Here is a 21,164-nt window from a genome sequence, read left to right on the forward strand (position 1 = left end):
ACATGACCTTCCCTGAACAAATCCGTGCTGACTGTCCCTAATTAATCCTTGTCTTTCTAAATGTAGATTTATCCTGTCTTTCAGGATTTTTGCCAATAATTTTCCCACCACTGAATTTAGGCTGACATGTCTGTAATTATTCGGCCTATCCTTTTCTCCCTTCTTAAACAAGGGTACCACATTAGCAGTCCTCCAGTCCTCCGGCACCATGCCCTAATCCAAAGAGGACTGGAAAATGATGGTCAAGGCCTCTGCTATTTCGTCTTTTACTTCACTCAACAGCCTGGGATGCATTTCATCCGGGCCTGGGGACTTATCTACTTTCAAAGCTGCTAAACTCCTTCATCATCATCAAAGGCAGTCCCTGAAAATCAAGGAAGACTTGCTTCCACCCTAAAAGTGAGTTCTTAGGTGACTGAACAGTCCAATATGGGAATTACAGTCTCTGTCACAGGTGGGACAGGCAGTCGTTGAAGGAAAGCGTGGTCGGAAGACTGGTTTGCCATACGCTCCTTCCGCTGCCTGCGCTTGCTTTCTTCATGCTTTTGGCGACGAGACTCGAGGTGCTCAGCGCCCTCCTGGATGCTCTTCCTCCACTTAGGGCGGTCTTTGGCCCTTAATACCTCCTCTCTCACTATGTTTTTTAATACCTCCTCTCTCACTATATTTATTTCATCCAGAATTTCACATTCCTCCTCGATAGCAGTATCTGCATTGCCCCTTTCCTTTGTGAAAGCAGATGCAAAGGATTCATTAAGTTTACCATACCAACATCTTCTGCCTCCACACAAAGATTAGCCTCATGGTCTCTAATAAAGCCCTACCCTTTCTTTAGTTATCCTCTTTGTTATGTATGTAATAACTCGATATACTGAATACTGTAAACTAACACAGATACAAACCTGGCTCTGCTTTATTAGGGCCCAAAATGATTACATTACATGATGGCTTGCCTTTTATACCTGGGCCGCACATATGTACGTACAGCCCAATGACCTCCGACAGTGGCGCCACCTGGCGGCTAGTAACTCCAAGTATACAAACATGACAATATCCCCCTTTAAGATATTAGTAACAGGCTTTTTACAAATTGAGACGGTCCGCGGCTTTCCGCTCTCGAGTTGATTGTTTCAGTTCAACTCCAGCCTTGGGCGAGCGTTCTGAGTCTGTTATGATTGGGGGCTGGGTAGCTGATCTGATGGGAGTGGCAATGACCACGTCAGGGATTGAAAGTCCAGATTCATTGATGACAGTGGAGTCCTCTGATGACTGAGGGTAGGTTGGTTGGTCACTTGTGTCTTCCTCAGACTGTTCCTGTTCATCCGTGTGTCACAGCTTTATCTGATCAACATGTTTCCTGCATGTTTGCCCATTTTTGAGCTTGACGATAAACACTCTGTTACCCTCCCTGGCCGTAACATTACCGGTGATCCACTTGGGACCTTGACCATAATTTAGTACATACACAGGATCGTTAACAGAAATGTTGCGTGACACAGCAGCGCGATCATGATACCACTACTGATTTTGGTGTCTGTATTCAACATGATCGTTCAAATCAGGGTGGAAAAGATAGAGCTTGGTCTTGAGACCTCTCTTCATCAATAATTCAGCAGGGGGGACCCCGGTAAGCATGTGGGGTCTTGTCCTGTAACGAAGCAACATGAATGACAAGCGAGTCTGCAGTGAACCTTGAGTTACACGTTTCATACTCTGCTTGATGGTTTGGACAACACGCTCTGCTTGACCATTAGATGCGGGTTTGAATGGTGCTGACCTCACATGTTTGATACCATTGAGTTTCATGAACTCTTGAAACTCCAGACTAGTGTAGCAAGGTCCGTTGTCGCTTACAACGATGTCAGGCAGACCATGAGTGGCAAACATGACACGAAGGCTATCAATGGTAGCTGTGGATGTGCTGGATGACATGACTATACACTCTATCCAGTTGGAATATGCATCCACCACAACTAAAAACATCTTTCCCAGGAAGAGACCTGCAAAGTCGATATGGATCCTGGACCATGGTTTAGATGGCCACGACCACAGACTCAGCGGCGATTCCGCTGGTGCTTTACTTAGCTGCATGCAAGTATTGCACTGATGCACACATGATTCCAGATCAGAGTCAATTCCAGGCCACCATACATGAGACCTGACAATGGTTTTCATCATGACAATACCGGGATGAGTGCTATATAGAGCATGTACAAATTTCACTCTGCCTTTCTTAGGCATAACAACACGATTACCCCAAGTAAACAATCTGACTGAATGGATAGTTCGTCTTTGCAATGGTTATAAGGTTTAGTCTCACCACCAATTTGCTTGGGTACGGCAGACCAATCACCACTAAGGACACAACGTTTCACAACTAATAATATCGGGTCCTGGCTGGTACAAGTCTTAACTTGTTGAACCGTGACAGGGGTTCCTTCACTTTCAAAAGCATCCATAACTAACAGTAGGTCTGCAGGTTGTGGCGTCTCCACCTCCAGTGTAGGCAACAACAGTGCATCAGCATAATTCTCGATGTCAGGCATATGGCGAATGACATAATCATAGGCAGATAATGTCAGCGCCCACCTCTGGTTGCGGGACGATGCATTGGCATTTATACTTTTGTCTTCCGAAAACAATGAAATGAGTGGTTTGTGATCTGTTTCCAGTTCAAACCGAAGACCAAACAGGTACTGATGCATCTTTTTAACTCCATACACATAGTCTAATGCTTCTTTTTCTACTATGCTGTAGGCTCTTTCCACCTTTGACAAACTTTTAGAAGCATACGCAACAGGTTGTAGTTTACCCGACTCATTAGCTTGTTGGAGCACGCAACCAACTCCATATGACGAAGCATCACAGGCCAATACAAGACGCTTGCATGGATCATAATGTACCAGCAGCTTGTTAGAGCAAAGCAGATTAGTAGCTTTCTCAAAAGCTCTATCTTGAGTCGCACCCCAAACCCAGTTGTCACCTTTTCTTAGCAGCATGTGCAGTGGCTCGAATGAAGTGCTCAATCGAGGTAAGAAATTACCGAAGTAGTTGAGTAGACCAAGGAACAAATGCAGCTCCGTCACATTCTGAGCCTTGGGTGCATTTTTGATGGCCTTGGTTTTCGAGTCCATAGGCCTGATGCCGTCAGCAACAATTTTCCTCCCCAGGAATTCGACTTCCGGTGCCATGAAGACGCACTTCGAACGTTTCAATCTGAGTCCCACTTTCTCCAGACGATGTAGAACCTCTTCCAGGCTGTTCAGATGTTTGGCGGTGTCACGACCTGTGACCAGAATGTCATCTTGGAACATGACGGTTCTAGGGATAGACTTCAGTAGACTCTCCATGTTCCTCTCAAATATGGCTGCAGCCGAGCGAATTCCAAAAGGCCATTTACATAAGAACATAAGAAATAGGAACAGGAGTAGGCCATACGGCCTCTCAAGCCTGCTCTGCCATTCAATAAGATCATGGCTGATCTGATCATGGACTCAGCTCCACTTCCCCTCCCACTCCCCATAACCCCTTATCGTTTAAGAAACTGCCTATTTCTGTCTTAAATTTATTCAATATCCTAGCTTCCACAGCTCTCTAAGGCAGCAAATTCCTCAGATTTACAACCCTCAGAGAAGAAATTTCTCCTCATCTCTGTTTTAAATGGGCGGCCCCTTATTCTAAGATCATGCCCTCTAGTTCCAGTCTCCCTCATCAGTGGAAACATCCTCTCTGCATCCACCTTGTACCAAGCCCCCTCATAATCTTATACGTTTCAATAAGATCACCTCTCATTTTTCTGAATTCCAATAAGTAGAGACCCACCGACTCAACTTTTCCTCATCAGTAAACCCCCTCACCCCCGGAATCAACCTAGTGAACTTTCTCTGAACTGCCTCCAAAGCAAGTGTATCCTTTCGTAAATATGAAACCAAAACGGCACGCAGTATTCCAGGTGTGGCCTCACCAATACCTTGTATAGCTGTAGCAAGACTTCCCTGCTTTTATACTCCATCCCCTTTGCAATAAAGGCCAAGATACCATTGGCCTTCCTGATCACTTGCTGTACCTGCATACTATCCTTTTGTGTTTCATGCACATGTACCCCCAGGTCCCGCTGTACTGCAGCACTTTGCAATCTTTCTCCATTTAAATAATAACTTGCTCTTTGATTTTTTTCTGCCAAAGTACATGACCTCACACTTTCTGACATTATACTCCATCTGCCAATTTTTTGCCCACTCACTTAGCCTGTCCATGTCCTTTAGCAGATTTTTTGTGTCCTCCTCACACATTGCTTTTCCTCCCATCTTTGTATCGTCAGCAAACCTGTTGTAGATAAACAGTCGTTTGTGAGTGTTGATGCACGTAAGTTTCGTTGATTTCTCGACCAGCTTCTGTGTCATGTAGGCCGACGTCAGATCCAGTACAGTGAACAACTTCCCACCGGCTAGCATTGCAAACAGGTCATCAGCCTTCGGTAACGGGTATTGATCCTGTTTCGAAACTCAGTTGATCGTAACCTTGTAGTCTCCACAAATCCTGACAGTGCCATCACTCTTCAACACAGGAACAATAGGGTTGGCCCATTCGTTAAATTCGACCAGTGATATGACCCCTTCACGCTGGAGTCTGTCCAGTTCGATTTCGACCTTCTCCCTTATAATGTACGGAACCGCCCGAACTTTATGATGGATGGGTCTTGCATCCGAGTTCTCGTGGATCTGCACCCTGACTCCCGTGAAATTGCCGATGCCGGGTTCAAACAGCAAGGGGACTTTGCTCAACACTTGAGCACATGGGGTATCATTCTCCGACGACAACGCTTTGACATCGTTCCAATTCCATTTGATTTTTTCTAGCCAATTCCTGCTGAACAGCGTTGGACCATTGCTTGGAACAATCCATAACAGTAAATCATGAACCGCACCATCATACAACACCTTGACTACTGCACTGCCAATCACCAGTATGAGTTCTTTAATGTATGTATGCAACTTGGCAGTGACTGGACTCAGCTTAGGCCTCACAGCCTTAATATCCCACAGCGTGTCGAATGTTCTCTGGCTCATTATTGATTGACTCACACCTGTGTCCACTTGCATTGGTACCGGCACACCGTTAAGTTTCACATTAATCATTATCGGTTGGCTCTTTGTTAGGAACAAATATAATCCATACACTTCCTCCTCTGGTATCTCGGATTGCATATCCGGACCCGTGCTATACTGGTCATCATCCTCCACATGGTGTGTCGCAGCACTCTTGCTCAGTTGCGGACACATGCTCTGGAGATGCCCCAGTCTCGAACAGCCTTTACAAATATACTGTTTAAACCGACACTGATGAGGCCGATGATTGCCCCCACAACGCCAACAAGGTGAAATCGGATTCATTCCCATTGGCAGACTTTGGGCAGCCACAGGTTTTGCATACGCAGTCGAGTAGGCCCTGACATATGCAGCTCTGCCAAACGATGATACAATCTTGTTTACAGTACTTGCCGAGTTCCGATTTTTCGATGATATCTGCTTTAAGTTTTTGTCCGTCATCATGCATGATTGGGCAATCGTGATGGCCTTGCTCAAATCCAGCGTCTCCGCTGCCAGTAGCTTACGCAGGATCACTACGTGGTTGATGCCGATCACAAAGAAGTCCCGCAGCATGTCTCCCAATGTGTTTTTGAACTTACACAGTCCAGCTAGATGTCTTAGGTCGGCAACGAATTCCGACACATCCTGGCCCTCAGAACGAATGTACTTGTAGAATCGATATCGTGAGATGATGATGCCTTCTTCTGGTTTGAGATGGTCAAGTACTAGAGCACACAATACCTCATAGTCCTTGTCCGTTGGACTTGCAGGCGAGAGAAGATTCTTTATGAGTCCATAGATTTTCGGACCGCACACCGTGAGGAAGACCGCCCTGCGCCTAACTGCGTCAGTGGGGTCCTCCATTTTGTTGGCCACGAAGTAATGGTCCAGGCGAGCTGCAAAATTTGCCCAGTCCTCTCCCTCCACGAATCTCTCCAGAATTCCAATTGTGCTCATTTTTGCATGTGAAGGTTCTTAAGTTACCTCGTCGACAAATGTTATGTATGTAATAACTCGATAGACTGAATACTGTAAACTAACAAGGTACAAACCTGGCTTTGCTTTAGTAGGGCCAAAAGTGATTACATTACATGATGGCTTGCCTTTTATACCTGGGCCGCACACACGTGTGCACAGCCCAATGACCTCTGACAGTGGCGCCACCTGGTGGCTAGTAACCCCAAGCATACATACATGACACTCTTGCTCTTAATATATTTATAGAACATCTTTGGTTTTCCTTAATTTTACTTGCCAAGAATTTTTCATGTTTTCTCTTAGCATTCCTAATATCCTTTTTAATTTTACCTCTGAACTTTCTATATTGCTCCAAAAATTCTACAGTATTTTTCTTTAAGGGCACATGTTTGGCCTGAACCCTTCGAATCTCCTCCTTGAATGCCTCCCACTGTTCTGATACTGATTTACCTACAAGTAGCTGTTTCCAGTCCACGTGGCCAAATCACTCCTCAACTTAGCAAAGTTTAGCTTTTCCCCAATTTGGGACTTTTATTCCTGGTCTATCCTTGTCCTTATCCATAACTAACTTGAATCTGACTGAATTATGGTCACTGGCACCCAAGTGCTCTCCCACTAATACCCTTTCCACCTGCCTAACTTCATTCCCCAAAACTAAATCTAAAGCCGTCTCCTCTCGTGTTGGGCTTATTACATACTGACTAAAAAAGTTATCTTGAATGCATTTTAAGAATTCTGCACCCTCTCTACCCTTCACACTATATTTGTCTCAATCAATATTTGGATCGTTAAAATCCCCTATTATTACTGCCCTATGGTTTTTGGACTTCACAGAAATTTGCCTACATATTTGCTCCTCTATCTCCCTCCACTGTTTCGGGGTCTATAATAAACGCCCAGCAGTGTGATCACCCCTTTTTTATTCTTCAATTCGACCCATATGGCCTCATTTGATGATTCCTCTAACATATCATCCCTCCTCACCACTGTAATAGTTTCTTTAATCAATACTGCGACACCCCCTCTTTTTACCCCCCTCAAAATTCTGTAATCAGGAATATTGAGCTGTCAAAGCTACCCCTTTTTCAGCCATGTTTCTGTAATGGCTATAATATCATTCTCCCAAGTGCCTATCTGTGCTCTTAGCTCATCCGCCTTATGCGCTATACTCCTTGCATTAAAGTATATACCATTTAGCACAGGAAGACCTCCTTGATTACGACTTACTAACTCTTGTTTCCTCTGTCTTACAGATTCGCTATCTAAATTCTTGCTATCCAATTTCAGCTTTACTTCCATCCCTATTGAATTTGTTCCCAGGTTCCCACCCCTCTGCCAAGCTAGTTTAAACTCTCAACAACACTAGCAAAACTCCCTGTGTGGATATTGGTCCCGGCGCTGTTGAGGTGCAACCCGTCCAGTTTGTACAAGTCCCATCTCCCCCAGAAGCAGTCCCAATGCCTCAGGAATTTAAAGCCCTCCCTCCTGCACTAACTCTCCAGCCACGTGTTCATCCTCTCTATCCTTCTATTCTTATACTCATTAGCACGTGGCACCGGTAGTAACCTGGAGATTACTACCTTTGAGGTCCTACCCTTTAATTTTTCTCCTAGCTCCCTAAATTCTGCCTGCAGGACCTCATCCCTCTTTCTATCTATGTCATTGGTGCCAATATGGACCACGACCTCTAGCTGTTTAACCTTTCCCCCTAGAATGTTCTGCGTCCGCTCTGTGACATCCTGGACCCTGGCACCAGGGAGGCACCATGCCATCCTGGAGTCATGTCTACGGCCGCAGAATCGCCTCTTTGTTCCCCTAACTATTGAATCCCCTACCACTACAGCTCTATTATTCTTCGTCCCTCCCCCCTGTGCAGCTGAACCACCCGTGGTGCCTTGGACTTGGCTCTGGCTGCACTCCTCAGAAGCACCATCGCCCTCACCGGTGCTCAGAAGAGAATATCGGTTGCAAAGCGAGCTGGACTCACGGGGGGACTCCTGCACTACCTGCCTAGAGTTCTTACTCCGTCTGGTGGTCACCCACTTCCCTTCTAACTCCATGCTTTTAAGCTGCGGGGTGACCACCTCCTGAAATGTGCTATCCACATAGCTCACAGCCTCGCGGATGCACCGTATTGACTACAGCCGCCACTCAAGCTCCGAAACGCGGAGCTCGAGTAGTTGAAGCTGGAGACACCTCCTGCGCGCATGGTTGTCTAGGCCGTGCAAAGCATCCAGGACTTCCCACATGCTGCAGGACATGCACTCCACAGGACTGAGCTGCCTTGCCATCCCTCTAATTAGACTTACCTAATTAAAATCTAATTAAAAAGAAAAAAAGAGAGATACTTACCAATCAAATGGCCAACCACTTACCTGCCCGGACGAGGGCTGTGAGCTCCTCGTCAAAAGTGAACTCCTCGCCTACCTCCGGCCCTCCTGTTCCTCAGACTCCTGGCCTCCCGAACTCACCGAACTCTCTGGCCTCTCGGACTCACTGAGGTCGGGGCCTCTCGGCTCAGGGCCACTCGGCGCTCAGGTCAGGGCCTCTCGGCGTTCGGGTCGGGGCCATTCAGGGGGCCACTCGGTGCCTGAATTTTAGTCCAGTCCGACCAGTAAGAAATGAGTGCACCTCACGCTTCTTCTCGTCCTTCCAGCAACGGATCTGTATCTGTTTGGAGACTGGTCAGCGTGTTCGTGTGGAGGATGAACACCAACTTGGATTGTTTGGGCTGAATGGCCGACCCAACACAGCCTAAAGGATATAGTGCCAAAACTACAAAAAGGCTGCATCTGCAGACAATGTAGGCTCAATCCCCTTCTTGTACAGATCAGCAAGAGGGAGCAACAACTGGCCTGAATCAAAACCCTCAGTCAAAAACTTAGAATGTGTAATCACTGAAATTACAAGGAACAGGCATAGAGAACTGAGAGTGAGTGGTCAGCTGAAGAAGGACATTGTTGAAAAAACAAGTATTATGGAAGTGCATGCAAGAAACACAGGCTATTGAACATGGAAGCAGAGTGAAACTGAGATGAAAATATTGGAATTCCAACAGAATAAAAAGGATCATAATTCTTGTGGGTTCTTTGGAAGTAACATAAGTGGTGCAAATAAGATATTATTGTGTCAGAGATAATTATAGGAAATGTAAAAGGTTTGTATTCTATAACAGCATAATATATATTTTTTTAAATGTTAAGCAATGTTAAACAATTTATTAGGTTTCAATTTATTTATAACTCTCAGACTCTCAAACACCTTGATACGGTCACCTCAAGTCGTCTTCTCTCCCATGTAAACATTCCTAGCTTCCTTAGTCTGTCCTCATGCTTCAAATGCTGAATCTCCAGTATAAATTGGATGGCGACCTTTATACCATCTGCAAAGCCAGAGCATCTCTACTATGGGGACCAGAATTGTACACAGCTCTTAAGGTGCAGCCAAACCAATGCTCTAAACGAGCTCACTACTACCCCTGGAATTTATGTTCTATCCTCTTGCCGATACACTCGCACGTTTGTCTTATTTACTGCTGTCATACATTGAAAGCACTGAAAATAATCGGTTTCTATATAAACACTCAAAGTATATGAGGTTGTTCAAAAACAAATCAACTGATTATTTGCATTGCATTGCTTAAAATTATAAATGAATTGATTGTAATCACTATTAGTTCAGCTATTAACTTTACAATTCAGCTACTGTACTGTTTTAAAGCCATTAATAATGGAGAACAAAACTAAAAGTGTAAGGAGGAGGAAAGATGGTTTTACCTCAAAAAGTGGCAAATCATGAGACAAGAACTTAGGCAGATTAACATCAATAATCGATCTCAATAGTAAAACCTCTTCATTTTCCGTTGGGTATTTCAGCTAAATACAACAAAATCAAAGCTAAATTTATAATATAATTTATTTATAGTTAAGAAACATTTTATTATATATGCAGCATAATAAGCTCTTGTCACAAAATCTTCTGCATTAGGATAACAATGTATCGTACATTACCTTTATATTTCCTGCAGCAGTTAAGACAGATTTTACTGCGCGCATCCCATAATCATAATGATGCTGTGAAGACAGTTGTTCCGAACAAAGCCGATAGGTAGCTACAATCTTAACCGACAGAGGTCGAGCACTGACAAAACCACAAGAGTAAAGTACAATTTCTGCAATCATTGCATAATCTGGTACCATCATAGCTACTGTTCTGAAGAGAGCCTGCAATATAATAATGATCAAATCATTGATATGTTAAAATATGATATTGGACCTGAAATCTCAGTGCTGGGCTTCCTGCGGACGCTTGCCAGAAAATAGTTAAAAAGATCCACGCCTACCTTTTCCTGCTGCGCCCTTCAGCGATCCCAGTCGGAGGCCTCATCTTTCTGTGCATCGCAGCACGTTCACGTCTTGCAGGTGCGCAGGGTGAAGTTGGAGTCATATGGCATTGGACAGCCAATGAAAGTACAGTATTCTCATTCATAATAATGGGAACTCCGTAAGTAGGAGTTCTCATTATTATGAATGAGAAACACCAACCCCCCATCCCCAACACCAAAACACCAATAAAAATTAGGGGAAAAAAATCACATACTAAAATATATATATTTTTCCGATCTTTTAAAATTTTTGTAATTATGGTTTAAAATTCAACTTACCTTAACGGGCAGGGTTTTTAAAATGTGTTTTTAAATTTTAAATTTTATTTTTTTATGTTTTTTATATGTTTTACCAGGCGCAAGAGTTTTAAGGATATTCGATGGTAAATACCGCAATCTGTTTACAATATACATCAATGATTTAGATGAAGGAATTGAGTGTAATATCTCCAAGTTTGCAGATGACACTAAGCTGGGTGGCGGTGTGAGCTGTGAGGAAGATGCTAAGAGGCTGCAGGGTGACTTGGACAGGTTAAGTGAGTGGGCAAATGCATGGCAGATGCAGTATAATGTGGATAAATGTGAGGTTATCCACTTTGGTGGCAAAAACACGAAGACAGAATATTATCTGAATGGCGGCAGATTAGGAAAAGGGGAGGTGCAACGAGACCTGGGTGTCATGGTACATCAGTCATTGAAAGTTGGCATGCAGGTACAGCAGGCGGTGAAGAAGGCAAATGGTATGTTGGCCTTCATAGCTAGGGGATTTGAGTATAGAAGCAGGGAGGTCTTACTGCAGTTGTACAGGGCCTTGGTGAGGCCTCACCTGGAATATGGTGTTCAGTTTTGGTCTCCTAATCTGAGGAAGGACGTTCTTGCTATTGAGGGAGTGCAGCAAAGATTCACCACTGATTCCCGGGATGCAGGACTGACATATGAGGAAAGACTGGATCGACTGGGCCTGTATTCATTGGAGTTTACAAGATGAGAGGGGATCTCATAGAAACATATAAAATTCTGACGGGACTGGACAGGTTAAATGCAGGAAGAATGTTCCCGATGTTGGGGAAGTCCAGAACCAGGATACACAGTCTAAGGATAAGGGGTAAGCCATTTAGGACTGAGATGAGGAGAAACTTCTTCACTCAGAGTGTTGTTAACCTGTGACATTCCCTACCGCAGAGAGTTGTTGATGCCAGTTCATTCGATATAGTCAAGAGGGAGTTGGATATGGCCCTTACGGCTAAAGGGATCAAGGGGTATGGAGAGAAAGCAGGAAAGGGATACTGAGGTGAATGATCAGCCATGATTTTATTGAATGGTGGTGCAGGCGCGAAGGGCCAAATGGCCTACTCCTGCACCTATTTTCTGTGTTTCTATGTTTCTATCTCGCCCATGCGAATGTCCTTTTCCCCAAGATGCATTGGATGTGTCAAGCCAGAACTTGACAGATCGGAAAAGCTGGTTTTCGGAGCATGCGCATCACGTGCCGAAAACCATTTTTTGCGGTGTCTTCCTGGGTCCATATACACTCCATACAGATCCGGGAAGGCCGGAATTTCAGAGCCATTACTTTCCTGACAAAAATAATTCTAGTGACAAGTCTATTTCAGATTTACAAAGAAATAGGAAGGATTTTAACTGCCCAGAAGGTTTCAAACTACAGGTTTCAGTTAGATTCCCGCCTGCCAGCGGCAAATTTAACATTCACGTGCAGCCAACCAACTACCCTCCCAGAACACTCGGGGTGTGAGCAGAATGCAGCTTCTGTGAAGGTTCTAGCGAGGGGTGGGGGAGGGGAGTGGACCTAAATTTTCCTTGTGAGGGATGGAGGAGCACTCTTGCTCCGCCACAAAGGAAAGTTAAAAATAACCTTACCTCGAGCATTCTCTTCTCACTCGACTTTATCTGGCAGGAAAGCCGCAGAGGCTTCCCCGCTCAGATTAGAATTAAAATTGCAGCTAGCGCCCATTGACATCACATTCTCAAACTATTACACTATTGGCAAATTTTCTGGCAGCTGTATCAAACTTAAACTATAGATCTGTGGTGAAAAATTCAGTGTCACCCCGGTTGGGGGCTGTAGCATTCGGGAGGCACGAGACTTAGTGCCAGGTGCAGAAGTCCCGCCCCTCTCGATAAATTCGGGTTACCGCCCCTGAAAGGAATTGGAGCATTTGATTTAATGCTCCACTTCCTTCCAGGGGGCCTAACGGGGTGGGCGCCTCAGTGCTGCACGGCCCAGTGCGCAGTGCTGCTGAGGCATCCGCCCTGTTAGCACTGGGCAGCGTAGCGCTGCCACGTCCAAGGGGCTGTTCCCTTTAAGTTAAGGAAGGGCCCCTCGGACTCAAGCAAAGTGCCGGTCTGAGCGATTGCCGCCACAATCCCACGAAGAAACCGTATCAGGAGCGGGAAAACGAAGGTAAGTTTTTTAAAAATTTTGAGTGAACAATCTTGCCTTTAATTTTCACCCCTGAAGCGGCAGGCCTCCCAAGACCGAACCTGCAGCTGCCGGCACAGCTGCAGGGGGCGAAAGTCAAGTTCAAGGCTGGAGCACTAACAGGGCGATGTGCGCGGCAATGACATCACGATCTTTGGCACGCTAATGGGAGGTGCAAATTAGTTGAATTTCTAGCGCCTATAACTACGATATTTTTTATGCATTATGGATGACCATGCAAGGGTTGGCTATTAATCATATGATAAGCAATAATATTCATCTCATTGGCAGCTGACCCAAACCATGACAAGGAATATGTAGAAATACCTTAAGATTGTCTGGCAACTCTGAGCGACCGGCGTAACCTGGATTCATTGTAATGAAGACAGCACAGGTTGGGTTAAGTTTCAGTTCAGTTCCTTCAAAAATCAATATATCTGACCCAGCTCCAATACCTGCAGCACAGAAAGAGAAGAGAAAGCTTCAATGTATAACGAAATACCATAAAGAAGATGTCACTGGTAAGTATGGAGCTGTATGAAATCATCTTTCTTACCTTAAAAATCAATTCACACTAAATGCAATGGCCCAAAAATTGCTGTCAAAATAGCAGCGAGTCTAATAGTGCTCACCATTATTTATGTGCAAATGCCACAGCAACTTCAGGCAAGGGCAGATGCGCGATTAAACGTGGAAATCTAAAAGTTACTGTCAGAGATACGCCGCTCCGTCGTTAGCTTTGCAAAAATGGCATCATGCGGTCTTGCTCCCCATTGAAATATATTGGGCCTGAAATTCCAGCCTCACCAGATTCGTACGGTGTATGTAGGGACCCGGGGAGGCATCGCAAAAGCCAGTTTTCGGCGCGCAATGCGCATGCGCCAAAAACTGGCTTTTCCAATCAGCGGCAGTTGGTGAGAGGGGATCGACCTGTCAAAAGCCCAGCGGGAGATCGAGAGCCAGCGGCAGTTGGTGAGAGGGGAGCGACCTGTCAAAAGCCCAGCGGGAGATCGAGAGCCAGCGTACCGGTGCAGCTACAGCGGGAGAGAAAGCAAAATAGAAGTAGAAAGTAATCAAAAAGTGACGTCACAGCCAATGGGGTAAGTGATTGGCTGGTGATTGGTGAGTAGCTTTTCTTTTCTTTTTTATATCAGTAAGTGAACTGTAACATTGTTATTACCAATTTAAGGGTATCTAAGGTTAAGACATGGCAGGAGAGCTCGGCCATGTGATATGCTCCTCCTGTACCATGTGGGAACTCGGGGACACTTCCGGTGTCCCTGGGCGCTACGTGTGTAGGAAGTGTATCCGCCTCGAGCTCTTGACGGTCCGCGTTGCAGAATTGGAGCTGAGGGTGGATTCACTCTGGAGCATCCACGATGCTGAGAATGACGTGAGTATCACGTGTAGTGAGTTGGTCTTACCGCAGGAGAAGGGTCCACAGCCAGATAGGGAATGGAAGACCAGCAGGAAGAGCAGTGCAAGAAAGATAGTGCAGGGGTCCCCTGTGGTCATCCCCCTGCAAAACAGATACACTGCTTTGAGTACTGTTGGGGAGGATGACTCATCAGGGGAGGGCAGCAGCAGCCAAGTTCATGGCACCGTAGGTGGCTCTGCTGCAAAGGAGGGCAGGAAAAAGAGTGGGAGCGCGATAGTGATAGGGGATTCGATGGTGAGGGGAATAGATAGGCGTTTCTGCGGACGCAACCGAGACTCCAGGATGGTATGTTGCCTCCCTGGTGCAAGGGTCAAGGATGTCTCGGAGCGGGTGCAGGACATTCTGAAATGGGAGGGAGAACAGCCAGTTGTCGTGGTGCACATTGGTACCAACGACATAGGTAAAAAAAGGGATGAGGTCCTACGAAAAGAATTTAAGGAGCTAGGAGCTAAATTAAAAAGTAGGACCTCAAAAGTAGTAATCTCGGGATTGCTACCAGTGCCACGTGCTAGTCAGAGTAGGAATCGCAGGATAGCGCAGATGAATACATGGCTTGAGCAGTGGTGCAGCAGGGAGGGATTCAAATTCTTGGGGCATTGGAACCGGTTCTGGGGGAGGTGGGACCAGTACAAACCGGACGGTCTGCACCTGGGCAGGACCGGCACCAATGTCCAAGGGGGAGTGTTTGCTAGTGCTGTTGGGGAGGAGTTAAACTAATATTGCAGGGGGATGGGAACCTATACAGGGAGACAGAGGGAGACAAAAAGGAGGCAAAAGCAAAAGACAGAAAGGAGATGAGGAAAAGTGGAGGGCAGAGAAACCCAAGGCAAAGAACAAAAAGGGCCACTGTACAGCAAAATTCTAAAAGGACAAAGGGTGTTAAAAAAGCAAGTCTGAAGGCTTTGTGTCTTAATGCAAGGAGTATCCGCAATAAGGTGGATGAATTAACTGTGCAAATAGATGTTAACAAATATGATGTGATTGGGATTACGGAGACGTGGCTCCAGGATGATCAGGGCTGGGAACTCAACATCCAGGGATATTCAACATTCAGGAAGGATAGAATAAAAGGAAAAGGAGGTGGGGTAGCATTGCTGGTTAAAGAGGAGATTAATGCAATAGTTAGGAAAGACATTAGCTTGGATGATGTGGAATCTATATGGGTAGAGCTGCAGAACACTAAAGGGCAAAAATCGTTAGTGGGAGTTGTGTACAGACCTCCAAACAGTAGTAGTGATGTTGGGGAGGGCATCAAACAGGAAATTAGGAGTGCATGCAATAAAGGTGCAGCAGTTATAATGGGTGACTTTAATATGCACATAGATTGGGCTAGCCAAACTGGAAGCAATACGGTGGAGGAGGATTTCCTGGAATGCATAAGGGATGGTTTTCTAGACCAATATGTCGAGGAACCAACTAGGGGGGAGGCCATCTTAGACTGGGTGTTGTGTAATGAGAGAGGATTAATTAGCAATCTCATTGTGCGAGGCCCCTTGGGGAAGAGTGACCATAATATGGCGGAATTCTGCATTAGGATGGAGAATGAAACAGTTAATTCAGAGACCATGGTCCAGAACTTAAAGAAGGGTAACTTTGAAGGTATGAGGCATGAATTGGCTAAGATAGATTGGCTAATGATACTTAAGGGGTTGACTGTGGATGGGCAATGGCAGACATTTAGAGAACGCATGGATGAATTACAACAATTGTACATTCCTGTCTGGCGTAAAAATAAAAAAAGGAAGGTGGCTCAACCGTGGCTATCTAGGGAAATCAGGGATAGTATTAAAGCCAAGGAAATGGCATACAAATTGGCCAGAAATAGCAGCGAACCTGGGGACTGGGAGAAATTTAGAACTCAGCAGAGGAGGACAAAGGGTTTGATTAGGGCAGGGAAAATGGAGTACGAGAAGAAGCTTGCAGGGAACATTAAGGCGGATTGCAAAAGTTTCTATAGGTATGTAAAGAGAAAAAGGTTAGTAAAGACAAACGTAGGTCCCCTGCAGTCAGAATCAGGGGAAGTCATAACGGGGAACAAAGAAATGGCAGACCAATTGAACAAGTACTTTGGTTCAGTATTCACTAAGGAGGACACAAACAACCTTCCGGATATAAAAGTGGTCAGAGGGTCTATTAAGGAGGAGGAACTGAGGGAAATCTTTATTAGTCGGGAAATTGTGTTGGGGAAATTGATGGGATTGAAGGCCGATAAATCCCCAGGGCCTGATGGACTGCATCCCAGAGTACTTAAGGAGGTGGCCTTGGAAATAGCGGATGCATTGACAGTCATTTTCCAACATTCCATTGACTCTGGATCAGTTCCTATCGAGTGGAGGGTAGCCAATGTAACCCCACTTTTTAAAAAAGGAGGGAGAGAGAAAGCAGGGAATTATAGACCGGTCAGCCTGACCTCAGTAGTGGGTAAAATGATGGAATCAATTATTAAGGATGTCATAGCAGCGCATTTGGAAAATGGTGACATGATAGGTCCAAGTCAGCATGGATTTGTGAAAGGGAGATCATGCTTGACAAATCTTCTGGAATTTTTTGAGGATGTTTCCAATAAAGTGGACAAAGGAGTACCAGTTGATGTGGTATATTTGGACTTTCAGAAGGCTTTCGACAAGGTCCCACACAGGAGATTAATGTGCAAAGTTAAAGCACATGGGATTGGGGGTAGTGTGCTGACGTGGATTGAGAACTGGTTGTCAGACAGGAAGCAAAGAGTAGGAGTAAATGGGTACTTTTCGGAATGGCAGGCAGTGACTAGTGGGGTACCGCAGGGTTCTGTGCTGGGGCCCCAGCTGTTTACATTGTACATTAATGATTTAGACGAGGGGATTAATGTAGTATCTCCAAATTTGCGGATGACACTAAGTTGGGTGGCAGTGTGAGCTGCGAGCAGGATGCTATGAGGCTACAGAGTGACTTGGATAGGTTAGGTGAGTGGGCAAATGCGTGGCAGATGAAGTATAATGTGGATAAATGTGAGGTTATCCACTTTGGTGGTAAAAACAGAGAGACAGACTATTATCTGAATGGTGACAGATTAGGAAAAGGGAAGGTGCAACGAGACCTGGGTGTCATGGTACATCAGTCATTGAAGGTTGGCATGCAGGTACAGCAGGCGGTTAAGAAAGCAAATGGCATGTTGGCCTTCATAGCGAGGGGATTTGAGTACAGGGGCAGGGAGGTGTTGCTACAGTTGTACAGGGCCTTGGTGAGGCCACACCTGGAGTATTGTGTACAGTTTTGGTCTCCTAACTTGAGGAAGGACATACTTGCTATTGAGGGAGTGCAGCGAAGATTCACCAGACTGATTCCCGGGATGGTGGGACTGACCTATCAAGAAAGACTGGATCAACTGGGCTTGTATTCACTGGAGTTCAGAAGAGTGAGAGGGGACCTCATAGAAACGTTTAAAATTCTGACGGGTTTGGACAGGTTGGATGCAGGAAGAATGTTCCCAATGTTGGGGAAGTCCAGAACCAGGGGTCACAGTCTAAGGATAAGGGGTAAGCCATTTAGGACCGAGATAAGGAGAAACTTCTTCACCCAGAGAGTGGTGAACCTGTGGAATTCTCTACCACAGGAAGTAGTTGAGGCCAATTCACTAAATATATTCAAAAGGGAGTTAGATGAAGTCCTTACTACTCGGGGGATCAAGGGGTATGGCGTGAAAGCAGGAAGTGGGTACTGAAGTTTCATGTTCAGCCATGAACTCATTGAATGGCGGTGCAGGCTAGAAGGGCTGAATGGCCTGCTCCTGCACCTATTTTCTATGTTTCTATGTCAAGTTCTGGCTCGACAGATCCAACGCATCTTGGGGAGAAGGGCATTCGCATGGGCAAGATTGCGCTATTTGCCATCTCTTGCACAGTGAAAGTCCTTAAAACTCTTGGGCATGGTAAAAGCAGGCACATAGCCTACTTTTACCAGCGTAAGAGTTTTAAAACATAGAAAAACATATAAAAATAAAATTTAAATACACATTTTTACATTAAAAACCCTGCCCACGAAGGTAAGTTTATTTTAAACCCTAATTACAAAACTTTTTAAAAATCCGAAAAATATAGTTTCATTCTTAACACATTTATTAACTTTAATTTAAATTCATGTTAAATATGTGAGGTGTTGTTTTAATGTTTTATTTGTGTTTGTGTGTTGGGGTGGGTTGTTTCTCATTCATAATAATGAGAATTCCTACTTACGGAGTTCCCATTATTATGAATGAGAATACTTTATCTTGATTGGCTGTCCAGTGCCACGTGACTCCAGCTTCTCCCAGCGTATCTCCAAGACGTGAACGTGCTCCGATGCACAGGAAGAGGAGGCCTCAGATCGGGATCACTGAAGGGCGCAGAGGCAAAAGATAGGTGCGGATCTTGTTACTATTTTCACCCGTGGGAAGCCCAGCACCGGGATTTCAGGCCCAATGAGCGGCATGAGGTTGCTATATTTGCATGGTAGGTATGAAGTAAACTCACCACAGAAAGTTAAGTTGTCATTTCAAGTCTAAATACTCTTTTTACGACATGCTGAGTGTTAATTACTGCCAATTAACCTCTCTGGCACTTAAAATTAACTATTACAAGTGTTTCATTCCTTCAGCTTTTAATTGTTGCTGGAGATTTAAAAACATTGAAATATACTTTATTACTTTTTCTCTCTGTCTCGCTTTTCACTCTCTCTCAATCCAATTTTTCTTTCCATCTCTTTATTTTGCTTTCTATACCTGATTTGACATTGAATTCTAAATTACATTTCCTTTTCAGTCCTTGCACTGTTAGCTTCAGAATCCTTCAATCTGATTGGTTAAGGAGATACATAGTTGCTTCTCCTGTTCACTCAGGAGAGGGTGCCACGCCATTTCCATCTCGCACTTTCAGCAACTTGCAGGGGAAAATATAATTGACATTAATTGGGCACGGGCAAGTGTAACTAACAGCAAGCACCGTTCGTTGGCATGCCCTGGCAATTTTTGGGCCAATAAAGTATTCCACATAACATTACAATTTACAGAACAGCATGTGGTGTTACCAGTGCTCCATTGTGTCACTGTGTACAACCTTCTATTTACTTCAAATAGTGCTTCAAAATTGCATTCACCTCACATTCCAAAGCATGAATGCAATTGCATGGCAGGCATGTAAAACAACTATTCTTCCCCTCCAAAATAACTTTTACTGGTACTTTGTGAAAGAGGGCATGCCAGAACGATCAACAGTCAATGTAGTCTAATTGGCCATGCCCACCAAGATGCCACCAATCATAACTGCAGGTATTATCACATCTCCGTAGCAAAAACCATGACCAACGGTCTTTACCGGCTTCAGGTCAGCAGAGAACCAGATGTAGAACTTTGCTATCTGTTGCAAGGACACTTGCTACCATCATGTATCATAGATTGGCACAGCCAGTGACAGTACTGGTCAGCTGTGGCTTCAAAGCTGCCTCCACCTCCTTCAATGTATGTTGAAATACTGACCTATAGGAATGCTGTTGTGGAGTGGCAAACAGGGTCACCCTCTTTAGCAGCCAGTTCATGCAGCACTACTTCCACTTTAATAGCTAGCAAATAGTGGGCCACTTGTAGCTGCTACAACCATTCAAAATACATTATAAATATAAAGATCTGCTCAGAGTCATTCCCCACTCACTGAACTTTCCTCACCTGTAAGTGTACGACTCTGTATCTGTACTTACCAACTGTTGTTATGGGCACCAGCTGATATATAGGGCTCAATTTTCCCCAAAGCTGTTTTTTGGCATACTTGAAGAGTTACGCCTGTTTTTTTGGGGCCCAACTACGCCCCCCAAAAAATCCAAGTTTCCCCATTTGAATTGTTGATTTTGGTGCCGCCTAGCCTGTCCTTTAGCTTTGGGGGTGGAGCCTAGGATCTGCGCCAAAAAGATCAGGTTGCCAGGGTAACCAGGGACACACAGAGGGCTGAGTCTGGAAAGTAAAACGTACAATATATTCTGGCCAGCTCACAGCAATCTGCACAAGCACCTTACACATTGCAGTAACTTACCAGCATTAAATTATTAAAAGTGTTTATGCCAAAAGTCTATCTCCCCCTCTCCGCCCACCGATGCCGGTGCTGGTACCCGCTATTATTCCTGGCCGAAGGGCCTCCTCCCTCCTGGTACCCGCTACTATCCCTGGCCGAAGGGCCTCCCAATGCTGGTACCTGCTACTGTCCCTGGTCGAAGGGCCTCCCGATGCCTGTACCTGCTCCGAACTCTGGCCGAAAGGCTTCCCTCCCCTGTAGGTGCCGGTTGCCACTCCTAACCCTGACGAAAGGCCTCCCCTCATCTCTCCTTCCCCTCTCTGCTGCTGTCCGGGCCATGGAACTGCATCTGCTGTGCTGATATCCTTACCTGCACCAATTTTCTTAACGGCCCAAAAGGTTTTTCCACAGCGGTCACATACGCCGTCCTAAGAAAAATTGGAGTAAATCGGAGCAGGCCAGACTTGCTTAAATGGCCAGGATTGGTGTAAGTGGCAGGTTATGCCCCCAATGAGGTAAAAAAAACTAACCTAAAAAAATCATAACTAACTGAGTTACACTGGCGCAAAATCTTTGGGGAAACTTGGATATTTTAATTTAGGCCAAAAAAAGCGGCGCCGTCAAAAAAATGGCGCAAATAACTGGGGAAAATCGAGCCCAGAATATGCACATTTTCATAGTTACCTCAGAACATTTTAAGAGTTCATACTTTATATTTTTCTGTTTTTTAATGAATATAAAATTGAAATCGGTTGCAAATGTCACACAGAAATTTGCATTTAGACAGGCAAATGTGACAGACGCTCAGCATATTGTGTTT

General features: G+C 45.0%; 1 protein-coding gene across 4 annotated transcripts in view; it reads right to left on the bottom strand.

Moving 5' to 3' along the window:
• The window catches only part of dnah7 (dynein, axonemal, heavy chain 7), a 1,084,136-nt gene that overhangs the window by 628,228 nt on the left and 434,744 nt on the right, over positions 1–21,164 (bottom strand). For all 4 annotated transcript variants that reach the window (XM_070875892.1, XM_070875893.1, XM_070875895.1 and 1 more), the window contains 3 exons: positions 13,220–13,347; positions 10,079–10,291; positions 9,845–9,943 (listed from right to left, as the gene is read on the bottom strand). In XM_070875892.1, coding sequence (XP_070731993.1) covers positions 9,845–9,943; positions 10,079–10,291; positions 13,220–13,347 — 440 coding nt within the window. The remainder of the gene's footprint in view (positions 1–9,844; positions 9,944–10,078; positions 10,292–13,219; positions 13,348–21,164) is intronic.

This window comes from Pristiophorus japonicus, chromosome 3 (assembly GCF_044704955.1).
Source record: "Pristiophorus japonicus isolate sPriJap1 chromosome 3, sPriJap1.hap1, whole genome shotgun sequence".
NCBI classification, from domain to species: Eukaryota; Metazoa; Chordata; class Chondrichthyes; family Pristiophoridae; genus Pristiophorus; species Pristiophorus japonicus.